The sequence below is a fragment of the Mustela putorius genome, unplaced genomic scaffold (assembly GCF_011764305.1).
Source record: "Mustela putorius furo isolate JIRA1106 unplaced genomic scaffold, ASM1176430v1.1 tig00003845_pilon_pilon_pilon, whole genome shotgun sequence".
NCBI classification, from domain to species: Eukaryota; Metazoa; Chordata; class Mammalia; order Carnivora; family Mustelidae; genus Mustela; species Mustela putorius.
In genome coordinates, this window is record NW_025421998.1 from 89,124,780 (window position 1) to 89,149,457 (window position 24,678).

General features: G+C 36.5%; 1 protein-coding gene across 6 annotated transcripts in view; it reads right to left on the minus strand.

Annotated features, from left to right (window-relative positions):
* CNOT4 (CCR4-NOT transcription complex subunit 4) overlaps positions 1-24,678 on the minus strand; it is a 140,120-nt gene that overhangs the window by 4,668 nt on the left and 110,774 nt on the right. For 2 of the 6 annotated variants that reach the window (XM_004741708.3, XM_004741707.3), the window contains exon 11: positions 11,816-22,690. The exons of the other annotated variants lie outside the window; for them this stretch is intronic. In XM_004741708.3, the coding sequence (XP_004741765.1) occupies positions 22,590-22,690 (101 nt within the window). In that variant the 3' untranslated portion in view covers positions 11,816-22,589. Of the gene's footprint in view, positions 1-11,815; positions 22,691-24,678 lie in introns of those variants that run through there. 6 annotated transcript variants of the gene reach the window in all.

The window sequence follows — 24,678 nt, forward strand, 5'->3', positions numbered from 1 at the left end:
TTTCTCTGATTTTAGACTAATGAAATCAAGTCAAGAGTACAGCTGACTCTTAAACAACACAGATTTGAGCTGTGTGGGTCAACGTACAGGGACTTTTTTTTCCGGTTAATATAGTACAGTCCTGCTAATGTACTTTCTCTTCCTTATGATTTTCTTAGTAGCATTTTCTTTTCTCTAGCTTAACTTTTTGTAAGAATACATATACAAAATATGTGTTAGTTGACTGTTTAAGTTATTGGTAAGGCACCCCGGTCAATGGTAGGCTATTAGTAGTTAAGGTTTTGGGGAGTCAAAAGTTTTATGTGGATTTTTGCTGGGCAGGGGGTCAGTGCCCCTAACCCCAAGTTGCTTAAGGGTCAACTCTATGTTGGCCAAATAAACTCACATATGGCACATGATACAGAAACAGTGAGAAACTCAGATCATCCCACGTGAACTACGATTATAAGATACCTTGAGAAATCAATTAGCTAGTTTATAATTCTTACAATCTTGCTAAAAAACAAAGTCATGTACCTAGACATCTTGGGACCCTGACAGAATGGATGACTGGTTTGCAGTGAAACTGCGAGTGTCATAGGGAAATGGGACTGACATCTTGAGCTCTTGGAATGGGAACACTAATTCCAAGTAGCTTAGAACAAGAGGAGAAATGTTCTTCAGCTTTCTCCACTGTGGCTCTGCCAAGCATTGGCACAAAGAAGGGCAAATGAAGTGAAATTAACTAAAGCCTACCTCCATCAAAACAGCTCTCTCAGTCCAGCCATACTCAAAATCACCTTCTTTACCTCCCCTTCCCCCATTGCCTCTGACTCAAATTTGTTCTGGCAACAAGGGCTTCTGGTAATCCAATCCTTGTAATACCCAACAGCATGGGTTATTAACCTCAACACTACCGAGGATTTGGGACTACATAATTCATTGCTCTGGGTGGGGGGGGGGTGGTTGCTCTATGCATTACAGGATGTCTGGTAGCATCTCTGGCCTCCACCCACCAGATGCCAGGAGCTCACAAACCCCAGTTCTGACAATCAAAAATGTCTCCAGACATTGCCAAGTGACTGCTGAGGGAGCCAAAATGATCTCTCACTGAGAACCACTAACACAAAGGAAGTCCGTTTTTTTTTTTTTGTATCTAGGGCTCTGAAAAATCCCACTCAAATATGTATTTCCCCTTAAGATAGTACCAGAACTTTGATCACTGGACTCAACTTGATGCAACTTCATTTCCCTTTCTTGATACAGGACTTCATACTGGGGTGCAATTCAGAATGTACAAGTCAGTGGGCCTAATGGAAAAAATACTGGGCTGAAAATTGCAGATGGACTGTATAAGTTAGCTCTACACTGGTAATTATTACAATCTAAGGTATCTAAGTAAGTCTCTCAATATCCCAGGGCCCTATTTCGTAAGTAGGAGTAACATCTGCTTTAGTCTCTTGTAGGGATAAAAAGAGAGAAGAGAAAAGCAATCTGGAGTCCATTTATTATTTGATAAGCACCTAATAATTGTTTTTTATCAGTATTCAATACTGAATAGACACTAAACTTTCCAAAAGGCCAAGGCAGAGGACCCCTCACTTGCCAGAAACTGGCTCCGTACAGTCTTCTCCTAGGGAATGTAGGGGTAACACTCAGCATCTTCACAGAGGGACTATGTAGTTGATTCAAATATAAGCCTTGCTACCACCAAAATACTGCAAAGACAAATAAGATCTAGGAAATCTTAAACTTTCCACAAGCAAAGCACAATGAAAATCAAGTTACCAAACATATTTTATGTTAGACATGATACGATTTCGATTTTTAAAGTATTTAATTATTTGTAGCATAATATATTCAGGAAGAGCTGAGTATTTTTTCCTTAAGACTTTATTTATTTGACAGAGAGAGAGGAGGAGAGAGAGGACAAGCAGCAGGAGGGGCAGAAGGAAAAACAGACTCCTCACTGAGCAGGGAGCCCGATTTGGGGCTTAATCCCAGGATCCTGGGATCATGACATGAGCTGGAAGCAGTGGCTTAACTGACTGAGCCACCCAGGCATCCCAGAACTGTATATTTTTAAAGGATTGCAAATAATGTTTAAATGTTTTATAATGCTAAAAAAAAAACCAATTTTAATTTATAATTTTCAGATATCTACAACAAAATACTATTTTCGGGTCTAAATAATTTGAGGGCAGGAAAGCAGGCCAAGTTGTTTGTAGTAGCTTTATTTTTCAGCATAGAACTCAAAGACATGAAATTCAAAATACCTTCAAAGGTGCCAGATATCACATTCATATTTGCCGCTGGGTAAGAATCATCAGTACACTTTCAGTTTCCCTGGATCAGAACACCACAGGGAAGAAATTATGTCTAAAATTCGGCCAGCTTGCCCTTTACCGAATAGCCTGTCTATAACATGTTGGTCACAGCACAGGAAGCAAGTTGACAAATTTGTTTTTTAGTAACAACAAAAATTTTTAAATGTATGTATAAAAACTGCCAAAATCAAAGTCAAAGCAACTATTTACTGAAGGCGTACAGTGTACCAAGGGAACAACTTCAACTCTGTCTCCTGTTCTCAAGGAGTTTAAAATTGAGACAGTAAGACAAAGTAAATATAGGAGAAGTTCATCAACTGAAGTCTGAATGAGCAACAGAGGAAATGCCACCGGCTTGCATGTGATTGATAAATGAAAAGTTTAGTAGAGTTTCGTAAAAAGAGATGCCAGGGAGGCAGACATGTGGAAATGTCTGGGAATGGGGGGTAAAAGGACAGGAGCAATCATTCATTCACAGAGTGGTTTTACTTACTCCATGGACACCCTGAGCCTCAAACGCCCACAACACTAGGCTAGTCCAACTACTAAGTAGGATGTATAGAGGAAGACACGTTTTCTAAGCAATGGCTCGCTCCACAGTTGACCCTGACACAACATGGGCTTGAACTGCACAGGTTCATTTCCATGTGGATATTTTCCAGTACAGCACTATGAAATGTATTTCAATTATTTATATTAAATATATCTTCTCTTTTCTGTGCCTCAAACTCCTGCATTGTTTAAGGGTCAACTGTATTAGAAGATAAAATTAAGCTGTATTCTGACATCAGATCTTTGACAGAAAATCCTAAAGCAGGAGCAGATGAACGGCTTACACAAGAACACACAGCATTACAGCAGCTAAGTGGGTTTCTCTCCTTTCTGTTCCTCAGATGAACTGCGATGTGTTCATCATTATGAAATGCAAAACTTTGCTACTGATGATAGCAAAATTGTGGGAAAACCTGCTCTTTGTAAGTTGTCACTGGTGACAAGCGAATGGGTTTTTCCAGTCTGCATAAAAGCTTCCCCTGAAAGAGTGATTTGCAAATTGGTTTCAGACTGCAAAACCATCTCAGGAGCCCCTGGGGGTGAAGCTGCGGGACGGGCCCTGGGACAGCACAGCCTCCTCCATCCTGCTCTCATCTGTGCCACAGACCACGGGGCCATGGAAAACAGTACCTGCTGCTCAGTGTGAAGCCAGACTTGTGTGTAATGACAACATCGGGAGGTAAATCGCACATAAGGGGACCCTGAAAACAAAAGGCCATCCCAAGTATTTGCTTCCTCTAACACAATCTGTACCATCCAGTCAGGCTTTTCTGTCTCCTCTTGGATGCCCTCCTCTACCTACTTTTTGGCACCATCTCTGCAAGGTCTTTTAGCGACAAACACATAGGCCTTATTAACTAAACGGACCAGATACAGCTAAATTCATAAACCACCAATTTCTCTACTTTCATGTTTGCTAGGTACGACAGGCCCACATGTTCAGCTGTAGGCCACTCCATTCTTATCTGCAGTCCCTAGGACAGAGGCCTCTTGAGTTTCAAGTTAAATTTCTATCAGTGCTCAAACCCTTCCCAACTGGGCAGTAGTCCCAAATATGTCTAGAAGAGTTTATTCTGCTCCTCAGTTTCTAAGCCTTGTCTAATGGTTACTCCTCAGAGTTTCAGTTGGCAACCTGATCTTGTTTTCCAAAAGCTTTTATCTTCCTTGCCTTTACCACTGTCCTGGATAGTTCAAAGTCAAAGGCTCCCTCCAGTGGCTAGGTTACTTAGTGAAACAAATCTTTCTTGGTATGAGCCGCTGTGCGTTTGAAATTTAGTTCCCATTATGGTTACTCCTTGCCAGTTAAGACTCTCAAATATTTGTGCATTTTTAGGACAGTCATCCTGTCTCAGTCTGTACCCCTCTCTATAGCATCTCCCCTACCCCACCTCATGCTGTTATATATACGATTTCCTGTCAGTTTTGGATGGAGTGCATTTCCAACAGCACAGGATTTTAAGAAATCCTAAACCTTCTCCAAACTTCCACAACCTATCTCTAAGCAACTCAAATATAAATGAATTATGTTTGTCCTTAGATGTTAAACCAAACTTTAAAGAGCATACAAAATTTCTCCTACCAGAACTCAAAAGCAAGCTTTATCGTATTGGCATGCTGTACTTTTTTAGGTTAGCCTCAGAAATAATTTCAATTTATAAACTAAAATTTGCTGGAAAAATGTCTTGTGAACAAATTCCGTCAGGTTTATTAAAAAATGTTATTCTACTTAAAACAAAAAGAAATGACACTCAAATTTCTAGGATTATGCTTATTATAAATCAAGACAGGCCAGTACTACAGAGCAGATTTACTGGGACCCAAAATGTTTAGGACTTAATAGATTTGAAAATAGAAATTAAACTAAGTTAAAAACCCTAAGAACCCAAGTGGAAAAAAAAAAAAAAGTTGTGAGAAGAACTTGAAAAAAAGTAGTAACAAAAAACAACCAAAATTTGTCTTTACTAATAGAAGGTTGAACTGACATAAACAGGAAAAGAGAGGCCATGAGGGTCAGCTAAATATGGCCTGGGCTTCCTGGACTCTGCCTTAACTTCGTGCTTTTATTCCCCCCTCTCTAGAATGCTTTCCTGATTTCTTCTAATTAATTTTTATTCAATATTCCAAAAGTTGAAGTCTTTTCTTTTCCACTCAGATCATTCTAGAACAGTACTTGTGGCCCAAACCATACCCACTGGGCAGCAAACTGCTATGACCCCACTAAGTTTGCTGCTCACCCTTACTCACATCTCTCAAACTCTACTGCAAGGCCCGTGCGGGTGTATCTTGTGCCTCAAGATATCTACTGAATCAAAGATCCAGCTTGAGAAGACCTGAAAAATCACTTTCCCCTAAAAAGCCTATTTAATTCATATTTGTATAATGCTATGAGTCAAATCGTTCTTTCCAAAGACACAAAAATCTTTCTGGAAGCAGGAATCAGCTATGTTTGAGGGTGCCAAAAGGCTTGTCTGCATGCAAACGGAGGGAAAAGAGCCACTATAATGATAATGTTTTCAATAGTGTTTGAGATGTGTGTACACTTTTTTAAAATCCAATGAACCAAAATTAAATAAGGAATGCTTGAGTGATACTAAATGCTCTTCTGGTATGAACAAAGTCCTTTGGGCATAAAGAAGAAAATGAACTGTTCTGCCATTCTGCCTGCAGTTTAAGTGGTAACTCGAGAAGCTGATATTGAAGAGGACATGGGCATTCCATACAGAAAAGAGAGTAGCAGAGGTAGCTGATCTAAAATATAGCAGAAGTATTTCAAAATATAGTTTTGTTTTGTTTGCATATGTACCTTTTTCTTCTAGAATGTTCCTACAAGTCTGTTTTAGGGGAGAAACAGATCATCCAATGAGAACCAGAAAAACATCCAGATGTCTGTCTTATGAAGGATCTAAGGAAGCAGAATCTGTTTTTTAAAAATGGAAAAATACTTATGAAAAGATGTCTATATATAAAGCTATATAGACTGTGAGGGAAAAGTACACTGAAAAGTTAATGCGAAAGATAAGTACATCTCAGAAGCATTACAGACTTGAATAGATGGAACCTGAACCAGAATACAGAAGCAACAGAGCTAAAGGACACGAGGTGCAAAAATCAAATAAAAGACATCTATAAAATCCGAAATTGGAAGTGCAAAGGAAAGCATTCCAGTGAACACAAAACTGAGCACTATGAACAAAGCACTGTGAGGTGACCCAAAGACAACTGGGGGGGGGGCGCTTATTATCCATGGGAGCATATAGAAGTCACCAGAATATGGTTTCACCATGACAAACAACAAAAGTACACAGACATGGGGGTTTTCAGCCACCCTAAATCTCTGAGGTCTGAATCCGCTAGAAGAAGATAACCCTAGCAAAAGTGACTTGCTGACATCTCCCTTCCCCAAGGTGGAAACAAGAAGGGAAACTTTTATCCTGGACTTCTGACCAAAAAAGAACTGTTTGGCTGTTGCAAACATAACAGAAGCCTAAGAGTTTGTGGCATAATTTTAGGATTTACAGAAGCAAGAAATGGGAATGACTTAGATTGGAGACCTTGGATGGCAGGTATCCTGGCTATTTCTGCAATTACCACAGTGCATTACAAATACTTGTTTATGTGTTAGCTTTTGTCTACTAGACTATGAGCTCCTCCAGGAAAAGGGACCTTGATTTAATCCTCTTCATGTATTGTGAACAGTTCCCAAACCTGGATCTCAACAGGTATATAATGTTTCCTAAACAAAGAGCCCTGAACATCTATTTCCAGAATTTTGGAGAAAAACAGCTTTCCAAAAAAGGTGTAAAAAAAAAACTCATCAACAATAACAAAACTATGATTCAGGGTGGTCCCATAGTTATAGGAGACAGTGATTCATAGACCACAGAAGATGCTAAACTATGACTTCTAATTACGCAAGAATAAATGATTCTTAACAAAGAAAAGAAACTGGGGAGAAATCTAAAGAAAGAACATTTAGAAAAGATGGATGGAGGTTAAAAAAAAAACACAAACCTACCTGTAAGAGTGTCATAATCCTTGAGGACTAAAATCAGAACACATATTGATCTGAAGCTTGTGGACAATGTTGAAGGCAAGAAAAAGCTAAGTTTGGAATAGGAGAAAATTTAGAAAAGCCACTGGGCAGCCTGGTGTCATAATGCTAAGCCCCAAGAGAAGGCAGGCCTATGCAGTTCCGTCTTCATTTGACTTTCTTCCATCTTCTTTATAAAAAGAGCATGATCCTCAAACCAGAATGGACAGAGGAAGCAATGTGGAGAGAGCTGTCAGTAAAGGTGCAAAGACAGTAAAAGAACATCCACTCAATTTAAATGAGTTTGAAATCTTTAGGTGCAAAATGAACTCTATTTCAGGGAATGAATCCTTGCAGATGTGATCACAAAACCACTTTTAAGATAAGTGCTGGAAAAGGAGAAAATGGCAGACTCTAGAAGCTACACGCTTGTAATTAGTTCTTGGGAAAATCTGAAATGGATTAGGAGCTAGATGATTTCTTCAGAAATGAGTGACAGACTTTAGCAAGGACTGCTGGCTCTATTGCTTGCATCTGGGGCATTTTTCATGGAAAATAATATGCAGCGTTTTGTCTAGAATCTTAGCTCCCTTCCATTTGAATTACACAGGAAGTTAAATTTAATACTGAAGTGGAACAGGTAGTCATGAAGCTTCTCTTGACAATTGTTATCCACTGGAAATGTCCTCTTTCTTTACATCACAGTCCTTTCCTTTCCTCTGCTGCCTGCCCAAATTCAAGATTTTGAAACCAGCTACTTGCCTATCCCACTGACACATCAGCTCCATAAAACAAATGGAAAAGAGTGATCAATGAGAGCCAAAATGTATTTCTACAAAGAAACAGACATATCAAAATAATTTATTCTCTGGATGGGCTTTCTGGGATATCCTAAGTATACTATATCTTCAATTGAGCAGGTTCTGTTAAGTCTGATGGTAATCTTTTGGAATAGGATGTAAAGTGTAGCATTGGGTAACAGCAGTGTTTAGATGAATTTTTACGGAATTTAAGGTACTATGTGACAGCTTAAAAGTTTCTGTGATACTCATTTACAACTGCACCAAAACTGGTAAGATATCTAGGGATAAACCTAACCAAAGAGTGAAAAAAATCTATACTCTGAAAACTATGAAACACTAATGAAAAGAAACTGAAGATGAAATAAAGAAATGCAAAGATATTCCATGTTCATAGACTAGAAAAACAAATATTGTTAAAATGTCTGTATTACCCAAAGCAATCTACATATTTAATTTGATCCCTATCAAAATACCAACAGCATTTTTCTCAGAGCTAGAACAAACACTCTTAAAATTTGTATGGAACCACAGAAGACCCCGAATAGCCAAAGCAATCCTGAAAAAGGAGAGCAAAGCTGGAGGTGTCACAATTCTGACTTCAGGTTATAATTACAAAGCTACAGTAACCACAAAGTATGGTACTGGCACAAAAATGGACACACACATCAATAGAACAGAATAGAAAACCCAGGAATGAACCCAACATTATATGGTTAATTAATCTTTTTTTTTTTAAAGATGTTATTTGACAGACAGAGATCACAAGCAGGTAGAGAAGCAGGCAGACAGTGAGGAAGAAGCAGGCTCCCTGCTGAGCAGAGCGCCCAATGTGGGGCTCGATCCCAGGACCCTGGGACCATGACCTGAGCCGAAGGCAGAGGCTTTAACCCACTGAGCCACCCAGGCGCCCCTGGTTAATTAATCTTTGACAAAGCTGGAAAGAATAGCCAATGGAAAAAAGACCATCTATTCAAATGGTGTTGGGAAAACTGGACAGCAACAAACAAAAGATGAAACTGGGCCACATTCTTATACCAAACACACAAATAAATTCAAAATGGATTAAAGACCTCTGAAACCTGAATCCATAAAAATCCTAGAAGAGAGCACAGGCAGTAACTTCTTTGATATCAGCCATAGCAACTTCCTTCTCGATATAACTCCTGAGGCAACGGAAATAAAAGCAAAAATAAACTGTTGGGACTACATCAAAATAAAAAGCTTCTGCACAGCAAAGGAATTAATCAACAAAACAAAAAGGCAAGCTACAGAATGGGAGAAGATATTTGCAAGTAACAGACATTATGAAGGATTATTAACCAAAATTCATAGGGAACTTACGAAACTCAACAACCAAAAACCAAATAACCCAATTAAAAAATGGGCAGAAGACATGAACAGACATTTTTCTAAAGAAGACATACAGATGGCCAACAGAAGAAGCTTAACATCACTCATCATCAGGGAAATGTTAATCAGATACCACTTCACATCTGTCAGAATGGCTAAAATCAAAAACACAAAAAGAAACAACAGGTGTTGGCGAAGAGGTGGAGAAAAAGGAAACTCCTGCACTGTTAGGGGAATGCAAACTGGTACAGCGACTGTGGAAAACAGTATCAAGTTTCCTCAAAAAGTTAAAAATAGAACTACCCTACCATCTAGCAGTCACACTGCTGAGTATTTACCCAAAGGATATATAGCAGCATTATCTACAACAGCCAAGATATGGAAGCAGCCTAAGCGTCCACTGAATGACAAATGGGTAAAGAAGACGTGGTATAAGTATAATAAAATCTTGCCATTTGCAAAGACATGGATGGAGCTAGAACGTTATGCTAAGTGAAATAAGTCAAAGACAAATACCATATGATTTCACTGATATGTGGAATTTAAGAAGCAAAACAAATGAGCAAAAGGAAAAAAGAAAGAGACTAAACAAGAAACAGACTCCTAACTTTAGAGAACAAACTGATGGTCACCAATAGAAGAGAGGGGGGCTGGCGAGATGAGTTAAATGGGTGACGGGGACTAAGGAGTGCACTTGTGATGAGGACGGGGTGATGTATGGAAGTGATGAATCACTACATTACACACCTGAAATGAATATCACACTGTAAGTTAACTGGAATTTAAATAAAATTACAAAAATGAGTAAGTTTCTGTGATACTGCTTCCTTTATCTTTGACTCCGTAATTTTTATCAAGCTCAGCAAAACCTACAAAGTTAATTTAAATATGCAAGCGGAAGCCAACTCTAGAGATGACAGAATCCATAATTAAAATTACAGCTACTCAATTAAAAATCATTGAACTCTTCACACAAATGTTAATAATGTTTATCTATCTCTTTATCTATCTCTTTACATTTATCTATCTCTTTACAATCACATAGCTCTTTCATAAGACAAACTTGTAAGATGTGATACACAAACAGTATACCCTAACCTCATCAAATTGAAGCATGAAGAGGTATATATATTCAGATTTTTTTTTAATGTATTAGGAAAGTACAGTATGAAAGAAATCTAACCAGTAATACATGTGAAAAAGGGGTCTAGTGGTATTACTCAACAGGCTTATATCTAATATGACAAATGGGTAATGGAATTTGTAAAATGGTAACATTAAGACCAGGTAAACAGATATGCAATGTCTACATTAGCTATTGTAGGACAATGGGCAAACCTCAAGTGATACCACTCTGAGCCTCAGTCACTTACAAAATGGGGGTAATATCTACCCCATAGGATGGTTTTATAAAAGGACTCTGTAAACTGTAAAGGAATTTATAAATATACAGAATAAGAACAGTTTTAATGAAAAATAGATCTATTTTCTGACCACATCAGGATTATTAAAGTGTGAGCTTTATATTTTAAGAAAAGCATTCACTGTCCAATCAAAATACATGTAGAGGAGAACTAGACTAGGCATGTAGAGAGAACTAGGATCCATGCTAACCGTAGAATGGCTGGAAGACCTAAGGAAGCTTCATCAACCTCTAGAAGTTACTAGACAAGTGGTAACTGCCTTCACATATTTCATAAGAAGTATAAATGGGAAATAGATTTTGGTTTCACCAAAAAAGAAAAAAAACTTTTATAATTACTAGTTGCCCTTGAAAGACTTTATGAATTGTGTGTCTGTGTTTTAGGGGAAGACGTACACACATTCACACACATGTACGTATATTCATTTATGTATTTACATATTTATTTATGAGTATCACAAATGAGAAACTAGAGGTTAAGAAGAGCATTATTAGGTGACATTCTAAAAATGGTGAGAGTGTTTTGGGGGGATAGTACTGAAGAAATAAGTGAATGTCAAGAGCTGAGGTTTCCAGAGTTCGGAGATAAAGAAGACAGAAGAGGAGGTCTGATCGCGCAGTGGAGAGGGGAGCCAACGCTGAAAGCCGCAGAACAACCAAGAGGAAAGCTGTGACTCATGTTCTAAGGAATCTGAATAAGTGGTTCCGAAGTCTAGATGCAACACAAAGCACACCCAGGTTTTGCAGCCTCCAGAAGTAATCAGATATCAATATCACTCTCTCAACCATCAGATTTCATTGAACAAACATTTTCGGAATGTCTACTCTGTATCTTCTTTCCTAAAAGTGATGCTGTTCTGTTTGTTGTTTTGTCTTTAGTGGTTCACTAGAGGCTGGCCACTGTGAGCAAAGCCAGTGATAGCTTTTGACTGTTTAGTGCCAATAAAATGCTTTTATGGAGTATAAGTTCCTCTTCAAGCTTGTATTCATAACCAACGTATTTTGCTACCTATCCAGCAAATCCTTGTACATTTATGTGTCTACTGAAATTCCTAAGATTTCTGAAGTTCACAATTTTCTAAATTAAAAGATTTCCAAATTTTTTAAGTTATTAAAAAACACCAAACCCAGTTTTTTACTTCATTTAATTAAACAGCTTACTTTTATTTTAACAGTGAAGATCAGTCTCCTCTTTTTCTGAAAGATGGCTCTTATCTTATGGATTTAAATCAAAGTCAGAAAAATTCCCCCAAAAGACTAAAATTATCCATGTTCTGAAATATGACTTTAATTGACAAATTCTTCATAACCCAGCTATGAGCTTCATTCTTAGAAAATACCATTTCAGACATTAAAACAATAATTTGCTTTATTTCTCAATTTCAGGAAAAAATTTCAGGAAATGAAAGAGTTTTCTCATTATCTTATACTAAAACTAAATCAGACAGACATGGGTATAATCATAGTGATGTATATGGTGGTAAACATTTCCAACCCAACAGACCAAGCAAGCACATATCTTTAGGAGCTCTTTCTCCTTGTACTAGTTACAAACCAAAGAGATATATTTGTTATAGTTTGGGATTCTTTTACAAATAAATGTTTGATTTTCAAAACAAGCATGTATATTGTGAAATTTAGCTATTTTAGCTATATGAAATGTCTGATTAAAAAAAATAAGACTATTTGCTTGTTTCTTTCTCTATACTACTTATTCACATACTAGGGAAAATAAACTTTTCTGCTTCCAATTCTCAAATGATGTCTCAATTTAAAAAGAATTAGTCCTAATAAGAATGCATCCTTTCCAGACCTACAAAAGATAATACTCCTGTAGAGATTAGCATTTCAAAAAGAACCTTGAATTCAAAGACTTAAATGCTCACCACCAGTCCACTAAGCGGCCTTAGTTTAAAAATCACTTAAAATACACATTTATTTAAGTGTTCATCCTTAGCTATGATTTATTAAAGTTGGATTTGAAAAGGACTGCCAAAGATATTCTTGACAGAACCAATTCTTAATCAATGTTGGGCCCTACTGAGAAGGCAGGCAGGAAGGAAAGAAGGAAAGAACACCAGGTGAATGAATACATTCTCAAATTCAAATTAGAAACAACAATTCTTATTTCACCATATCCTGGAGCTTTACACCGAACTAGAATTAACATGTCAGTGGAAAAAAATTAATTCTATTAAAAATTATACATATTTCTAAAACACTGAATTTTAGTCATATTGTCTAGAATATTAAATAATTTTTAAAAGAGCTAAACTAAATAAATCAGAAGTTGGGGAAAGGGGATAATACCAGCTTACAATGTCAAAAATCTTTATCAATTCAACATTTAAGAGTTGCAGTGGTTGTTAATCTACTTCAAAACTCAAAGTGTACTTACTGTTTAAATGTGCTGTTTTAAGAGAGAAGGGGAAAAAAAAGGTCACCTAAAACTAAATGCCAGTTTGGAAATAAGCTGAAAGATGGCAGACTGGTGACTGGGGAGGTAACTGGGAAGTAAATGATCACAGAACCTCAAATAAACACTCTACAGCCTGAGAGGGAGAGCTGCTTCTCTGAAAAGGGAAATCCAGGCCTGTCAGGGATGGTGTAGGGGAAATCACACAGGGAGTGCACGTTATCTAGCAGAGAACTCCTCTCTAGCTATGAAAAGTTATACGGGGAAAGATGATTTTCTTCTCTATCCAAAGAAAGGGAAAAAAAAAAAACACAGAGAAGTAAACACAAGGTATTAGGATGACTCATGGTGGTTAAGAATTAAAACCTGAAAGTGTGTTTATAAAATGCAGGGATATATGTGTGTATTTGGAGATTATGAGACCTTTGCTTATATTAGTAATAGGCTTATTCCAATCAAGTATTACTTAAAATACAGGTGAGGTCTTGGGAGTTTACACGTAACAGCACTGACTACACTAAAACTCAAGATTTGTTATACCTATCTGGGTCTGGGGAAGACCACAGTTACATTAATTAATGGTTTAGAAGTAAAATGAAACATATCTGATAGCAAATCTTACCCTAAATTGGGGATTAGGGGGTGCCTGCTTTGGCATATAGATCAGTAATCCATATTTATAAGTTTCAATTAAAACTCATTTTTCTAATGGAACAATGGTATGGAGCCCAACATTCTGCTTAAAGCCAATAATAAAACTTCCTACTTTGGTTGATGAAGTCGTAACACTGGTCCTCCTTTACCTTTAGCTGGATACCCAATTGATAGATGTAATAAAGGAAAAAATAAGCAGCTTCAGGGTATCGGTCTTCTCACAAATGCCAACATATAAAATGATGATACTTAAAAAACATCCCGGTAATGTTTCAGATCACTATATTCTGCTCCATATACATATGATTTCAATATGCAAGACTGATAACAGAGTGTAAATGTTAGCACAGTCCTTAGGATAAGATCTCACCATATAAGGAAACAGCACTAGGCTACAAAAGTTGATTGCAGTCAGCTTTCCTGCATTTCTTCTTGGAGATGGTGATGGTATTATCATCTTTAAATCCTTGTGGAGCTTTCTCTCTGTTTCATTATGCTGAAAACAACAACCTCCTTCTTTGAAACATTATCAGCAGATATGCTATTGTTTTACATGGTGTAGCATATAGTTCTTCAAGATGAATCTGAGATGACAGCTTTAGTGTGAGGGTAGTACATCTTGGTACCATTACTATTATATATATTTTTTTCATTCTTTTAGAGATGTCACCAGTCTAGTGATCGTGCATGCTGGTCCTTAAATGCTCTTTGGCACTGCAGAAAATTCTTGGGCAAATTTAATTCCACCTCTGTTTTATTCTTTATTTAGTTCTGACATTGGTATTTAGTTTAAGTCTACATTATGTACTAATACCTGCTAGGTTACATCCTCTTCCACCTGTCACTAATGTTACTCCAAGATCACTAGGTCACATTAAATATCAGTTTCCAAAACTTACAGGATCTGTATTAACAGTCATCAGCAGATAGACACTTTGAAAGCCTTCATTATTTGCACTGATATTCACAGTTGAAAGCCCTTGACTTGCAAGAACTACTACAATAATCAAGCTGTAAGATACAACAAAGTTTACAGAAGAGATATATTCTGGATCTTCAAGTTTCCTTCTCCGTGAGTTACATGTAGGAAGGCAAATTCAGATGGTGAGGGCTAAGGAGAACTTTATATTGTTAGAATGGGATTGTGGGCAAATCATATTCCTTCTGTGCCATGTTTATTATTATCATTATTACTTGGTCTTTAAAAGTCAGGCTGTTAGAGTATGTTATAGATTTCAAAGCTCTGAAATTTATTCCGACAGAAGTTTTCTTATTATCCTTCCCTTAGGTTTTTCCAAAGAGTATGACACGGGGTGGATATGCCTACTAGTGAGACTAAAATCTGATGAGAAAAGGCTACAAAAATATTTGTTCAGATAAGCCTTGCTGCGTTTCAAAGGGTCTTTATTTCTTTAAAAAAAAAATGTTTAGAAACAGACTATATATAAATGCATCATTTGTCCTGAACATATGAGTTAAGCAGAACATAGCAGGAATAAATACATGAAACGTCGCAGAAAAGTGGCCAGAGGGTTTTTCCTCTGCTATGTTAAGTGGAGGACTTAAATGAAAATTACTAAGCATAAACCAACACACGTGCACGCACACACATTCACCCTCACACCCATGGAGAGCACTACACTTATAGTATATATCTCTGCTAAGCAAACCTTTCTTCCATGATGCTAATCAAATGTCACAAAGACAGAAAGACTATTATTGCTATTTCAAAACTATTCAGATGGTTGTTTCAAACACTTTTACCTACTCAGGAAAACATGTATCCTAAACCTTTTTTACCTACAGCTCCTTGCCTTCCTCCCTTTTTTTAAAGGGTAGTATATAAAAGTTGCTTCACCCATAATCTTAAACTACATTGTTGTGAAGAAGCATGGCACCCTACAAGGTAAAACACCAAGTCCAGATGCACACAGCCTCAACAAAAAATAGGCCCAAATTCTCACAGCTGGAGTGAGTTTTTTATTTTGCTATTGTAACAGTGAGATAATTAAAAAACAGGACTACACCACACTTTAGTTATTTGTATGTTACATGAATTTCCCTTCTATTCAACAACAAAAAAAGGTACTAGGTGCTCTAGAGGCTTTATACATTTTATGGAGGCGGGGAGGAGGGGAAAGCTTTCGTAGTGTTGCTTTTTTAAGAGAGCACAATAGTGAGCCTGAACAACAATAAGCACAGTGCGCTCCTGAGTCAGGTGGGAACTTCCAGGAACCCTCAGAATAATTGCACACATGAAGTGGCCTAAGAACGAAGTCAAGTCAGTAGCTGCCTTAGGAAGTACAGTCTGAAGGAGCCTGGAGAGAACGGATTGGTTCTTTAAGTACAACTTCCAGCTGTTTCATGGAATTTCTAAGTACTTCAGTTCAATTCTGAAGCAGCTTAGATTGCTTAGGCTTTCTTTCAGTTCTAGGTGCCCAACAGGTATAAACTAGATTTTCATATAACTCAAACCCAGGGCAGACTCTCTGAAACATTATGGAATAGAACAGATTCTCTTTGTGAATCCTGGATTCTCAAGAATGATTCCTTGGGAAAAGATCCCGACTAAGGAAGCCGGTATTAAAGGCTGGTATGCCCAGCATTATAGGGTTGGTAAGAATAATACTCATGGCAGCAAATCACAGGGCAGAAAGGAGATGGAAGGAGCAGTGGCTTTTCGATCCATCAGCATGGTTTCACAAAGAGCATTCTTGAGCAATGACTTGTACTTTGAAGTATTATCACTTTTAAGTATCATAGTTGATATGTCAGCTGACATATCATACATGGATCGTACACACATGGATCAAGTCCAGTGAGTTTAAAAATGTGTTAATGTCCATTGGGGAGGGTATGTGCTATGGTGAGTGCTGTCAAGTGTGTAAGTCTGACGATTCACAGACCTGTACCCCTGGGGCTAATAATACATTATATGTTAATAAAAAAGTCTAATAAAAATATGTTAGTGTCAATAAACTAAGAGTACTTCCAAAGTAGGCATATTTGCTATTAACTAAATAAAGAAAAAATTTTATTTATCTATATCTTTATCCCTGTTTCACTTTACCTTCAGCAATTTTCCCTAAAGGTCATATCTAAGTATATAAAATGTAAGTATAGATTAGTTCATTAACTTGTAGGTTTATATCTATCTATTCACATGACACATTCTCTTTGGGGACAAACTGTCAAAACATTTTTATAACATGTTATAATAAAATTCTGAATTTCTCTCTCTTCTACTCTTCACTAATCTACTACTTTTAATTCCAATGTGCTATAGAAATAAAGCAGAATGACCCAGTACACCTAAATAAGAAGGGCTGGTTCTCCCAAGTGTGCTTGGGAGAAACTAGCTCCTACTTGTAATACAGGCTCTTCAACTACCAGACCTACTGCCTCTAAGTCTTCTACATCATAAGTAACATGTCCACCACCCCTCTCACTGGGCTTACCTACACCTGTCCAGTCTCATCCCTGGCTCTTCCCAAGCCTTCCCCTGCATTCTGCAGGAACGTTCATCCCACAGGGCGTTTTCCTTGGTCTTCAACTTACAAAAAACCTGACCCAGGATTCCCTAAGCAGTATCATGCTTTCTATAATTCTCTTTCTTACTCTCAAGAAATGGCTGGAAGGTAAGTGAGTGGAGAAGAAACACAGGGGTTACGAAAGCCAGGTGCCTTTCCAACCTCCAGCCCTGAAGTTAGGCATTTAGATGCCATCCTTTCTCTGGTTCTCACTCATCACTCAGCACTAACCGTCATCATGCTGACCACAGCCTCCTAATCTGTCATTCCCTTAACAACACTATTCCTGCTCTGTGACCTCACCAAAACCTAAAGTCACTGAACTCCCTTCAACACACTCACACCATTGATTCTTTCCTGCCTTAGTGGACTGACTCTTCTTGACCACAGATTAGGTATTTCAATGTTGTCTTCCTGCATATTTTTGTATCCCTTTCTTTTTCACCTTCTAACCAAACTCTCAATATTTGCTTTGTCTACCCTTGATGTTTTGTGCAGAACCAGAGAAATATATAAAACCATATACATTTGGACTCTAGAAGTTTTTAATTTGAACCTTATCTTCACTCAGCAATTCTTGAATTTCTTTCTGATGTACTTCTAGGCTTATTTCACAGGTTTATTTAATCACCTTTCTTTACTGAGTCCCAACTTCACTCTTCACCCCCATTCTCACACAATATGCATTCAATAATAACTGATGTGAGTCCCTTCCTGTGTTCTCATTTTCTCTAATTTCACCTTCTCTTTCCTAGATTTTCTGGGTGTCCTTGAAAAGAACAGTGCCCTCTTCTCTAAAGCTAAGTCCCTAACTTAACCTTGTCTCCGGAGCTTATCTCCTCCTAGCATTAGAGAAATCCATTACCCTACTGGATTAGCCTACCTTCTCTTTAGCACTGTCCATTTCTTCCTCTCAAATAGCTCTGTAAGTTCTGCTTTTAAATATTTAAATACCCACCCGACCTTAAAGCAATGCATTCTAAGATCTACCACCCATCTGGTAAGCGTCTTGTCTTTCTCTTTCCCTTAGTTGCCAAATATCTTAAGTAATCAATGGTTGCTGTAGCCATATCCTTGACTTTTTCTCATGAATCCTAGAAATCTGGTTTCCATCTGTACCTTTATGAAAGTTAAATTTTTAAAGGTCACCAGACACCTAGGCTTTTTTCTAGATCTCGTATTTTCTGGCTTCTAATTCATCATTTCTTCTCTATTCCTACTATTACTGTTCTAATCCAGGCCATTTTATTTGCACTGCCCAGCAATATACATAATGGAAACTTGTAAGTTTCTTTCGAAGTGGTCCCAGTTTCAAGCAAACACATCATCAAACTAATCTTTTTAAAATGCTACAATCAAGTTACATCTTCAGCAAAGAACCTAGAGTTCTCTATCACTGACCACATCCATATCAAGATTAAACTATCCTTCCCAGTTTTCAAGGCTTTTGCATACTTATTCTACTTTTCTGTATGACATGTATACCTCAAATGAGTCCATCTCCTCACTGTCCTTCTCTCCTAATCACTAGAGACCACTCCAATCTCTGTCTCTGGTTCTTTGTTCCGTCTGTTCTCTTTATTCTATTTTCCCCTTGAATCAGCCATCCTTCGACATCGAAAAGCCCCATACTTTATGAAGCCTTTCCCTGCCCCACCTTACATTAACTTCTTTAATTCCTATTTTTACTTTTGTATCACCATAGCGTTTGATTAGTTCGCTAGACATTTCATGTGGAAATACCTGCGTATATTACTGCCATTTACTCAACATAAGGAGACAAGCAGTAGGTACTCACTCAGATTAAAAAAATACTCAGAGGAGAAAGATACAGCACTAAGGGCAGAAGGACTAGCTTGACACTGGATAACTGACTTTGGTCTATATTTTATAGAAAAAGACGTATCATTGTTTTGGGTTATCACCTCTTTATAAGATAACCTTTTTAAAAACATTATTGTGTTTCCAACTGTATGATATCCATCCCTAAGCCAATTACACAAATTTGGGACTACCTCAAAGATCAAGTAAACAGAAAAGTCTAAAAACCTTGTAACTCAAAAAGATAAAACATCCTCTAGTTTTTAATGTATGCATAAATAACACAATGGTTATCATTTTGTAAGACTTCTATGCACCTGCAATTCATTCCTCCTTTTTCTTGGCTTTCTAAGCCAACGTCTCTGTGGGAGTAGCTACCTTATGGACGTGTGTCACAGCAGAAAAGAGCTCTGGCAATCTTGAAGGTGCTTGGAACGCCATACGAATAGGAAAAATGTCAATAAAAAATGTGCACAGACACAATGCATTCAAGTATTTTCTTTAAAAGAACATATATAGAGAAAATTCTATTTAACACCTAGAACACTAAGAGTTAGAGACATGAGCATAAACACATGACTAAGATACTCAAGTCAAAATTGTGAATGTATGTCTTCCCTATTAAGATTTTTATCACCCCCTCCAAATTATCACATATTTTAATTTTCAGGTATCAATATTTAATACCCTATGTTGCCACCGTCAGAGCAATGAGTAATGAGTCTAGACCACTGCAACGATTTTTGTTAAAATATATTAAGAGCTGACCCTACAGAAACAACCTGAAATAAAACTGTCACTAGACTGTTATACTAAATGACAGGATCTACGCTTTATTCAGCCCTCAAGACCTAACTAAAGGTCACCATACAGAATAGGCTCTCAAATATTTGACTAATATTTTGTTGTAATAAGGGCAGTATACAAAAGCACCACCTGGAAAAACATGTGACAGTAGAATGAAAAGGAAAATATCATTAATCAGAAAATATTTTCTAATGGAATCTTTAAGAAAATAAAAAAAGAGGCACTTTACATTCATCATGACTTAAATCATTCACTCCAGTTCTCTATTTCCTACAGTGGCACTAAAGTCATTTCAGGGTAGCAGTTTTTAAATTCTCTTCCTGGGGTGGGGGGTGGGGTGGGGTACCACCAAGCTCTTTATAAATCTAATAGCTATGGATTTTCTCCACAGAAAAATATGGACAGCTGTACATACGTACAAAACTTCGCTAGTCCATCCAAAGGGTTCTGAATTCTGGCGTTTACAGTTTCTGATTTAAGAAACAGACTAGTTACTTTTTTAAAAAGTTGGGATGTAAAAGCATAAAAGGTTTCCCTTGTGCATGAGACATTCATTTAACAAAAACTATTCTGAAATTTTTTAGAATTTTTCATTCTTTACCATCATTTGGCTTCATCAACTTACTTGCTATATGAAGTGGTACTTTCTTTTACGTGTTGTGTAATTTCTTCTGTGCTTTAATATAATTAATTACCAACATGATTTCAAGACTTAACTTTTTAAAAAAACTATACTATCGAAATATTAGGTAAGCAAAATGGTGAGACTTATTATTCTAGGCTTACAAGGGCTCAAAATTACAAAGTTAAAGGATAATCTTTAGCTTTTCAATGTGAAAATAATTAAACTGAAACCTAAGTGCCCAAGATGCATTTTCCTGATGTTTGGTGTGTGTCAAAAGTGTGAAGAATAAAGAAGTAGGCAGGGAGAGAGTTTTGGGTTCTAGCAAGTATAGATAAAATACCTGACAATTTTTTGGCCTTGGCAAGGAAGGAAAAAGGAGAGAGAAAGCGACCACAGGAAAGAAGCCTTGTTTAACAGGCAGATCGCTCTCTCAACACAAAGAAGTAAAGTAAAGAAACCATCTGTCTTGGTAAGCAGATCCAGGTGATGAAAGGCTTGCACTGATAGCTAGAGAAAGCTATCTATTAGTAAGCTTCACTACAGGGAGCCCAAAGCCTAGGAACCCTAGCACCACAGAAGACATTAAGTGGATGTCTTGGCTTCTTACAGCAAAAATGAAACTGTAATTAAACCATGATCAAAGGCTTCTGTCTAATAAGTCGACAGTGTTTTACTTGTATTTTCTAAATTTCTTGTAATGCTGCCCTAAAGTCAGTTTTGAATAGAAATTAGAGATTGTCACTTATGCAGAATCTTACAAAAATATTTAAATGGCTAGATGATTACCTGTTCCTATACCTCAGTTAACCAAATCAAAGGACATCAAAGAACAGATTTTAGTTTACCCACTATACCTGAGGACAAAGCTATTCCATTTGCTGTATTATACCTAACAGAAAATAACCAGACTTCATATAGAGAGGTAATCTTGAAAAATGCCAACATGATATTATCTCATCTCCTAATGTGTTTTTTAAATAATTATTATTTTAAAATCCTTAGGATTCCTTTTTTGGTATTCACATTACTCTTTTAATATTTTTAACAAATAAAGGCATATCTTTTATCGTAATTGTTTTTTGAAAACGTCAAGAAGAGATCTGACTTTCCCCATTCTTCCCAGATATTTAATCAGGCAGAATATGGTCATGTTTTTCTGAATCAGCTTTTGTCCACTGCTCAGAACTCCATTCAGTTTATCAGCTTTAAAACTATTTTTGAAAAAACTGTGTATTATCCAAAAACATCACTGTATATCATGCCCTAATAAAGTACTTCACTATCTTCTGTGATCAAAATTACCTACAACAACTTACATGGCCTAATTTTAGAGGATCCCCAATCTCTTCTCCTCCACCTTAGTCTCATTCTGGCCAGGTACTTGTAATATAGCTTTATTATCACATTTCAATTTTTAAACAATGACGTTTCCAAACAGGTATCTCACAGAACTACCGTTCATTCCATAAAAGTGTTACACTACTATGGTTGCTTCTCACATACAATGTTTACCCCATATTCAAGTTTCTGATAAATCAACTGTAAGTTGAAATTCTGTTTCTGAGGCATTTCCTGGTATACTAGGCAGTGCATTAGAAAAGAGATATTGCATTTAGTCTATAATAATTAACCTTCTAAATATAATTAACAACCATTCAAAAAGAAAGTGCAAATGTGCAAATGAGAGACAACAAAAACAGTTTCTAAACATGTAATGCATTAATATAGGCTATAAATCCATACAACTAAAAATAATTGCTGACAACATCCTTCTGAGCATTAAACAACACCACCAATTTTGTTTTATATGTTTTCTTTCTTCTCAAGTATTCAAAGAAATGCAATAGACATTATCTTAATTTTCAATTTTTTCATGAGTATATTAGGATATTACCATTTTTTTTCACAAATCAGAAAACAAGGAACTACCATTATCTTTGCATAATTTCAGTAATAGAGCCAAAATAAGAACAATTCTAGCTAATCTCATCTGGGATCTTAATTAGTACTACAAGTTTATTTGTGTGAGTTAAAAATAGTATCACTCATGAGAAACAATGCCAAAATTATTATGCTAATAAATCGTGTTAAAGGCCTAATGAAGAAATACTTTAGCAACTATGAGGTAACACACTAGTTGTAGGCATGAGGAACGTTTATATTGGCTCTTTTGGGTGTATACATTAAATGCGAAATCAGAAAGGAATCATGCAAAAATCCGGTTGCCCATGCAAGCACCCCAGAGTCTAATCCTCTCCTCTCAGTTCTGTTGTCAGGCCACAGTAGTGTGGAGACTTGTAGGCTGCTGTCCTTGTTGTAATGAATGGGAAGAGGCTGACAGTGGCATGGTCGAAACCTTCACCTCTTCTTCCCCTGTGGAAAAGTCAGTCATGGTCTAGTTATGGGTGACTAGATTTGTTAACAGTCCCTTTAAAAATGATTTCAATATTTGGAATACTGATACATATATAAAATACATGCTTAAATGGCTGGAATCTGGGTGTGAAACAAGACATGAATTTTAAAATATAAACTTATCAAGTACCTAGAAAGTAGTTACACTATAAACACACCCTTCAATTTAATACTATGTCAGATATAAGAACAAATATAATAGATTTAGGATTATAAATAGACAAAAAGAAAAAAAAGAGAGAGACCAGGAAAGCCATTCTTTTCCAAGCCAATTGGACCCCTTTTAAATTCAGATACTAACAGTTAATAGTATTTTGTGAAAAAAATTAAAAAGAAGTTCACAGATGTGAAAATATGTTTTTTAAAAGGAAAAATGACAAATTCATGTTTTAAAGGCAGAAATTATGTCCATAAAAAATAAACAAAAAGATATAAATATCAATTCAGCAAATTACCACACAGCATCTGATAATTCACTGTGTACTCTGAAGGAATTAGAAAAGAATAAATGCTAATGGTACAACGATCCAATTGACTGAAAGCGAGATGACTACTTCTAGGTCAGAGAAATACACGAAATGAGATCAGTTCTCCTAATTATAATTGATAATTACTGGACTACAAGTGACTTGTTTCACATATGACTCAAAATCCAATCAAGTCACTGTTAAAATAGCTAATTCGGTAATAAAATTTAAAGAAAAATGTCCTCTTACAAGTAAAATTTGAATGAACAAAAACATGAAAAAAATCCAATCCTAAACAGTTTCAAGTATTTCTCTAAGAATATCTTAAACCAACAATGCTTAATAGACTGAGACTTAATATTATTTGTTTTCCAAATAATTTTTAGCATCATAGAATAAAAAACATCTTGGCAGAGAGTTCTTTGAAAAACAAATCTGCAAAATTACATTTGGAAATATTTAACTGACAGATTTAACTAACACAATGAAGGAAGACTCTCAGCCTTTAGAACAGGTTATTTCCTAATTTTTCAGTAAATTGGCCAAAATTCTATAAACTCCAAGTACATAGCAAGAAAGTTGTGTAGAGGAAATTCTAGACTACAGTTCTTGGTGAGAACATGGTACTGATAAGGACTACGCAAGAGATTAATTTTTATCAAGTCAATAAACTTCATTCTACTTTGTAAGTTATAGGCCATATCCCTGAGCTGGGCCAATTGTCTCATCAATAGTTACTGTTGATGAAAAGGGACCTGAAAGTGTGTGAGAGCAACAATCAATTACTATGGGAAGAAAGCCAAGTTAAAGTACATGCCAGTGATCTTCATTTGTGAAGGTGAACAACATCGTACTGGAAAAACACTTCAGTTTGAATGTGGAATCTGGATCCTTGTCCTAATTCTACTACTAATTGAATGTTTGACCTTTAACAAATTATTTAACCTTTCTGGAACACAGCTTTGCTTTTTCTAAAAGAACTAGTTGAACAAGATAAGTCACTTTTTTATGAAAAGTTACTTCTTAAACAAAAGCACATGGTTCCAATAACAAAAAAGATCTGAATGGACCTACTATAATTGTCCACTAATCAAAGTTTTCCCCCAAGAATATTTATTTCAAAAATCCTTCCAGGCTTAGCAAACTGGATGAGCAGCCAAGAAAATGCTGCTAAAAAGGATTTTACCTAATTAAGAAAATAACTAATTTTAAACAAACAAAAAAAGTTTTCATGTAGGCGTAAGAAATGGAAGCCGCATTTCTGTCAAGCCTCTGGCAACTGTCCTTCCCATGATAGGTTTCAGACATACCAATTTTTAATAATTTAACTGAAACAAACCAAAACTAAAAATTTAAATACAAATATATAATAAATACAGACATGGTATCTGTAGGATATACAGGTGACTGACACCTGAGTATTTGCTCCTAAAGGCCAGGGACCCTACCGTGTTTTGCTCTACATAGCTAAAGAATAAA